Here is a 6,759-nt window from a genome sequence, read left to right as displayed (position 1 = left end):
AGACTGCAGGGACAGAGAAAATGGCCACGAGGGGAAGATATGAGGAGGTACCAGTGATCCTCGCAGGAGTGAACTTACCCGGAGACTTGCTGGAACACAGAGCTGGGAATGGATTGGCTAGCACAGCGCAGAGCTGTAGTCGAGTGTGCCAAGGCGTGCGTTAGGATTCCGCTTGATGGGAGGCAAATCATGTACAGAGGAATGAGAACTAGGACCGGTATATCCGTGGTATCGATGGCCCATGCCGAAGAAGCAATCCGGAAAGGAGGAGAAGCCTTCCTAGCCACTATAGAAATGGTGGGGGAGACCGAAGCGCCAGATCTGAGAAGTATTCCAGTAGCGGCAGAGTATGCAGATGTGTTCGAACCACTACGCAGGCCCCCACCTCATCGAAATAATGCCTTTTCGATTGAGTTAGAACCCGGAACCGCTCCGGTCTCCAGGGCCCCCTACCGATTGGCACCGGCAGAGATGGCCGAACTTAAGAAACAACTGAAAGAACTAGTGGAAAAAGGATTAATACGCCCGAGTAGCTCGCCCTGGGGGGCGCCCGTGCTCTTTGTCAAGAATAAGGATGGGAGCCTTCGACTGTGCATCGACTACCGGGGATTAAACAAGGTGACCGTTAAAAATAAGTACCCCCTACCCCGTATAGACGAACTCATGGATCAGCTGGAGGGGGCCACATGGTTTTCAAAGATCGACCTTGCTTCGGGTTATCACCAAATTCCTATTCACGAAGGGGATATTAGGAAGACGGCTTTCCGTACCCGGTACGGACACTACGAATTCGTATTAATGCGCCGGTAGCTTTCATGGGATTAATGAACGACATTTTCAGAGATTATCTGGATCAATACGTGATTGTCTTCATCGACGATATCTTAATTTATTCCAAGAGCCGGGAGGACCACGGACGCCATTTGAGTATAGTGCTGGACAAGTTAAGGGAGCAGGGGTTATATGCTAAGCTTAGCAAGTGTAGTTTCTGGCAACGTAAGATCGGGTTCCTAGGGCATGTAATTTCCGAGGCAGGGATAGCGGTGGATCCCGAGAAGATCACCGCAATCACAAAATGGCCAACACCAGGTAACGCTACCGAAGTTCGAAGTTTCCTCGGATTGGCAGGGTACTACCGTAAGTTCGTTTTAGGGTTCGCCACAACAGCCAGACCACTCACCCGCCTTACGGGTAAGGAGGTTAGGTTCGAATGGACAGAGGCTTGCGAGGAGGGATTCAAACAACTAAACGGGATGTTGACTAGAGCCCCAGTACTAGTTCTACCTAAACAAGGGGTGCCATTTGTGGTCTACACCGACGCCTCCGGGGTTGGAGTGGGATGCGTACTCATGCAGGAGGGAAGGGTGATCGCCTACGCATCCAGACAGCTGCGGAAACATGAGACTAACTACCTAACACATGACCTAGAGTTAGCAGCAGTGGTATTCGCCCTTAAAATCTGGAGATCGTACCTATACGGAGAAAAGGTGCAAATTTTCACAGATCACCAGAGTTTGAAATACATGTTCACCCAAGGAGACTTGAATCTACGGCAACGCAGGTGGATGGAGCTGCTAGCAGATTACGACCTGGTCATCGATTACCACCCCGGGAAGGCAAATCTGGTGGCAGATGCCTTAAGCCAAAGGAAATCGGATGTTTCCAGAGCAAAGGAAACTCAGGAACTCGCCACGGCCATAACAAAACTACGTCTCTGTGCGATGACAGTAAACGAGGAGGGCGCCGGACTAGAGGTCGTGGAACAAGCTGACCTACTGAGTCGAATCAGTAAGGCCGAGGAGATGGACTCCACTCTCCAAGGGATGGTCGACAAGGAGGTAAACGGGTACCGTACGGCTGGGAATGGTACTATCGTATTTAAAGGCTGAGTGTGCGTACCAAATGATGGGAAACATGAAATGGGTTGGCTACGGTCTTCGGGAGATAGCATTAAAGAGTAGACGAGAGTGAATGGATTCGTGTCGTATCGATTTTTAAGAAAGCACGGTTGCTACGTAGAGACCGAGTCGTGTGCATGCTCGGTTGCTACGTAGCGACCGAGCTTCGGTGAGAGCTCGGTCGCTACGTAGCGACCGAGCTTCGGGTAGAGATCGGTCGCTACGTAGCGACCAAGCTTCGGGGAGAGCTCGGTCGCTACGTAGCGACCAAGCTTCAGGGAGAGCTCGGTCGCTACGTAGCGACCGAGCCGTGTACGTACTCGGTTGCTACGTAGCGACCGAGTTTCGGTGAGAGTTCGGTCGCTACGTAGCGACCGAGCTTCGGTGTAGCGACCGAGCTTCGGGGAGAGCTCGATCGCTACGTAGCGACCGAGCACGCTACGTAGCGACCGAGCACGCTACGTAGCGACCGAGCACGCTACGTAGCGACCGAGCACGCTACGTAGCGACCGAGCACGCTACGTAGCGACCGAGCACGCTACGTAGCGACCGAGCACGCTACGTAGCGACCGAGCACGCTACGTAGCGACCGAGCACGCTACGTAGCGACCGAGCACGCTACGTAGCGACCGAGCACGCTACGTAGCGACCGAGCACGCTACGTAGCGACCGAGCACGCTACGTAGCGACCGAGCACGCTACGTAGCGACCGAGCACGCTACGTAGCGACCGAGCACGCAACGTAGCGACCAGTTTTTGCGCTGGTTGCTACGCGGCAACCTTGTTCGCGTCTTTCTCCGATTTTTCGTGAATGTGTTTTCTCCGCAAGATTCTTCGTAAAAATAGATCTTTTTCTAAGATTTATTTTTCGTAAAAATGTTCATGCCTATTTTTACGAACTTTTAGACATTGATTCCGTCGTGACCGAATTTGACCCCAACAAAGGGTAGACGAGAATGCATGGTCTAATTATCGTATTGATGTTTCGGAAGAGCTCGGTTGCTACATAGCGATCGAACGGAACGGACGCTCGATCGCTACGTACCGTGCTCGGTCGCTACGTAGCGATCGAGCAAAATACGAGTTGGGTCGCTGCGTAGCGACCTTTTTCGAGCTCTTTTCCGATGTTTCGTGTTTCCTCCGCAAAGCTTTTTGTAAGGAAGAATCTATTTCGAAAAAGTATTTGTCGGAAAAACTTTTCTCGTTTTCTTCTTCGGACGTTTTGAATGTTAACTTCGTCGTAACCGTTTTTGACCCCAACATGCAGGTACCCGTTTTCTTTAAAGATAGTTTCATAGCAGGAGGCTAACTATCTGGGTAACGGTTTGATTAAGTAGATTGCTTGTTAGACTAGTTAAATGCTTGCTCGTTTAATTAATCTTGTTGATTGAGGTTAGTCAGCTCTTGGTAAGGGAGTGACTAACGGGTTGAGTTGCTAGAATTAGGTTATTTGGTTATGTGTTAGAATCCTAGTGACTCAGTCATGAGTACGTGTATGGCCAGAGAATCCTACTTGGATTCTAGAGCCAAGTATTATAGGAATTGAGATTAGTAGAGGATTAGGTAACACGCAAGTGTGTGAGATAGAGTTGAGAACCTCGTGGTGGTTCTACTCATGGCAGGTCATTGCTTCCTCAAATTGGTACCACTAAGCCGGTCGTGGTTCGGAAAGTGGTGGGCTTGGTTTAGCCTTGTCTAACTTAGTAACGGTCTGATTAGATAATAATTGAGGTTATTGATTTGTGATCGATTGCTTAGCCTTTGCTTTTATTTCATGCTAGGGCTAGATTGATTGTTATTTTGGTTTGTCTGGGTTAGAGTCTAGGTTGTGGGTAAAGGCCGCCAGCTCACTGAGTAATACTAGATTACTCATCCAACTCCGTTGTCCTTTTTGCAGGTCGCTTTAGGTAAGGATGATCGGATAGCTTGGTTCTGGACGTTAGGACCGCCGGAGTAGATTTCATGCCTTTTGTAAACGGTATTTTGTTATGTGTTTGTTGGCTCGATTTGGCATTAGGCCGGGCCCAGTCTCGAATTATTCTATGTAGGAATATTTCCTAAATCAATAAAGTATTTATTTTATAAGAGCTTCATGAGTACTCTGATATTTGACTAGTCCGGTCTAACACAACGTTAGGTCGTGGTACAGGTTGAAAAGCCTTAGGCATTGATCTAACGGAAAATGCTAACTCTAGGTACGGGTTGCAAAGCCTTATGCCTTAACGCAGCGGGACGAGTTAGTGGATGAACTGGTCTAGGTCGTGGAGTAAAGTTTGTGACTCTGACCGGATCGTCCCTAGCCCGTCATGTAGTGCTTCCGGACCATGGTATTAGGGTGGACGGTCAGTCATGTTCTTGTTTGATTGTTGGCTGGCCGGTTGGCCTTTCATCTTTAAACCTTGGTGTGGGTCGTCCGTCGGTCATGTTCTTGTTTGATTATCGGCCGGTGGGTCGACCTATGCTTGGGACGGTTCGGGGGTGTTACAGAGGTGGTATCAGAGCATGGTTTCGTCCATGCTTCCGGAACTCATGATTTAATCGATTTTAAATATTTATCGAGTCAAAATAAGTTACAAAAGGCATTAGGGAAACCGGTCACGTCCAGCGATAGGATATGTTGGTTTAGTAATTAGAATTTAGATAGTGGAATCTAAAATTGCTAGGTTGCTTGGTTAGAATTGTTAGGTTGCTGGTTAGAATTGCTAGGTTGTTTTGGTTAGCATTGCGGTTAGGTTGGATTATTAGTATTTGTTGGGTTAGTTGTTGACTAACTTGCGTGTGAGATGTTCTTTTCAGTTGCAGCGAGTAAATGTGTTTGTTGATCGGAACTTTAAGGATGGAAACCTTAAAGTGAAGGGAGTTTGAGGCCAAAAACCCAAAGCCGAAGAGAATGAGTGAAGATAGGTTCAGAAGGACTGGGCTGTGGTATGGACTTGACAGATGGGAGGAAAAAAGACTTTGTTGGGAAAGGACTTCATCAAGAGTTGGGAAGACGAAGATCGAGAAAATGGTTGGAGTAATCAGGAACGAGCATGGACAAGTTCGTATCATGGGAAATCAGAGCAACAGTAGGAGATGATCCAGCGATCATTCAACTAAAGAGTGATAGAATTCCAATTGAAGGAGTAGGAAACTTGAAACTGTTTGATAAGGAGTCTCAAGCTTTTTATATGCCTACTTTCACATCCAACTTATTATCTGTTAAAAGAGCAACCAATGATCTAAATTGCAATGTTATTTTCAGTCCTAACTGTAGAAACCCGTTAAAAATAAAAAAAAGAGAGAATGGTCGAGTATCTTTGTGGTGGTCGAGTCGCGGGCTAGAATTGATCGTGAGTGAACTATGAGTGGCCATAGTTAGAAGATGTCTTAGATTGATCAGACGGACGTTTTGGAAGCATAACAATTTTGGAAGCACGACGGTTTAGAAGCTCGACGTTTTGAAGACCGACGTTTCTTCATCAAGAAGTTTTCTCGGAAAATCTTCATATCAGTAAAATATTATTCTGGAGACATCATAAGTCGGAAGCAGGACGGGAATTAAGCAGGATGGGAATCAAGCACGACGGGATCGAAGCACGACGAGAAAACCCAAAATTAGACAAAACTAAGAAATTTTTCAAGGAAGCCGGAGGCTCGGAAAATATTTTCTGTCAAGGTCAGAAATATTTTGGAGTTTATTAAAAATATTCAGAGCATCAGAACGGGAGCAGGAAAATATTCGGGATTGATCGCGGGTCAAAAATTCACCGGAAGGATCGAAATCGCGCAAATGAACCAAGAAGCTCGAGGTGTCTCAATGCATGAGTCAAGGACGTGGTGTCAAGTCGTCTATTGGGTTTTGGCTAAATCTTCTTCGATCAACCAGCTGCCTCTAGCCTAGAACACTGTGAGTTGGTTTGTTTGAATTCCACTTGGAATTTAGGGTAGATCGAGTTTGCATATAAATTAGAATGATCACGTTACTGGGTGATAGAGTCCTTAGGGTTATTTTAATTATGGAATCAGACTCAGTTTAGCATGGGCTAAGTTGAGATGGAAGGAATTAAGATTGAGTAAATAACCTGACTAGGACTAGGGCTAGGATGCATCATGTTTTCTATTATTGCGTGTTGATATGGTTAAGTGCAGGTACCCGTTATTTTTAAAGATAGTTTCATAGCAGGAGGCTAACTATCTGGGTAACGGTTTGATTAAGTAGATTACTTGTTAGACTAGTTAAATGCTTGCTCGTTTAATTAATCTTGTTGATTGAGGTTAGTCAGCTCTTGGTAAGGGAGTGACTAACTGGTTGAGTTGCTAGAATTAGGTTATTTGGTTATGTGTTAGAATCCTAGTGAGTCAGTCATGAGTATGTGTATGGCCAGAGAATCCTACTTGGATTCTAGAGCCAAGTATTATCCTTAGGAATTGAGATTAGTAGAGTATTAGGTAACACGCAAGTGTGTGAGATAGAGTTGAGAACCTCGTGGTGGTTCTACTCATGGCAGGTCATTGCTTCCTCAAATTGGTACCACTAAGCCGGTCGTGACCCGGAAAGTTGTGGGCTCGGTTTAGCTTGGTTGATCACCAAGGCAGTGTCACACGTGGATGTGACAGCCCCCGGCGAGTCCGATAGAGGACCGGGGCACGGCGATTCCGATTGAAGACCGTGACCGGGTGATTCCCGAGCGCCTACGCCTGTGTGGTGTAATAGTGAAGGGATTGCCGGTGTCCCTTGTGTGGAGGAAGAATGATTTTGTCGGGCCCAATTAGAGTGTCGTGTATAGTAGAGGGTTGAAACCCTAGAGTGAGTGGTAACACCGGAATACGGTGTTAAGAGTTAGACTCGAGTCATAGTTAATTAGTGTCTTGTTATTGT

General features: G+C 46.8%; 1 protein-coding gene across 1 annotated transcript in view; it reads left to right on the top strand.

Annotated features, from left to right (window-relative positions):
- Nucleotides 1-810, top strand: part of LOC106319842 (gibberellin 2-beta-dioxygenase 7) — a 6,966-nt gene extending 6,156 nt beyond the window's left edge. The window contains exon 4 of the mRNA XM_013758243.1: nt 101-810. Within this exon, the coding sequence (XP_013613697.1) occupies nt 101-810 (710 nt within the window). The remainder of the gene's footprint in view (nt 1-100) is intronic.
- Nucleotides 811-6,759: the final 5,949 nt, after the last annotated feature.

Source organism: Brassica oleracea, unplaced genomic scaffold (genome assembly GCF_000695525.1).
Source record: "Brassica oleracea var. oleracea cultivar TO1000 unplaced genomic scaffold, BOL UnpScaffold00640, whole genome shotgun sequence".
NCBI lineage: Eukaryota > Viridiplantae > Streptophyta > Magnoliopsida > Brassicales > Brassicaceae > Brassica > Brassica oleracea.
Note: the sequence above shows the minus strand (reverse complement) of the source record. Positions and strands in the feature narration are given on the sequence as shown.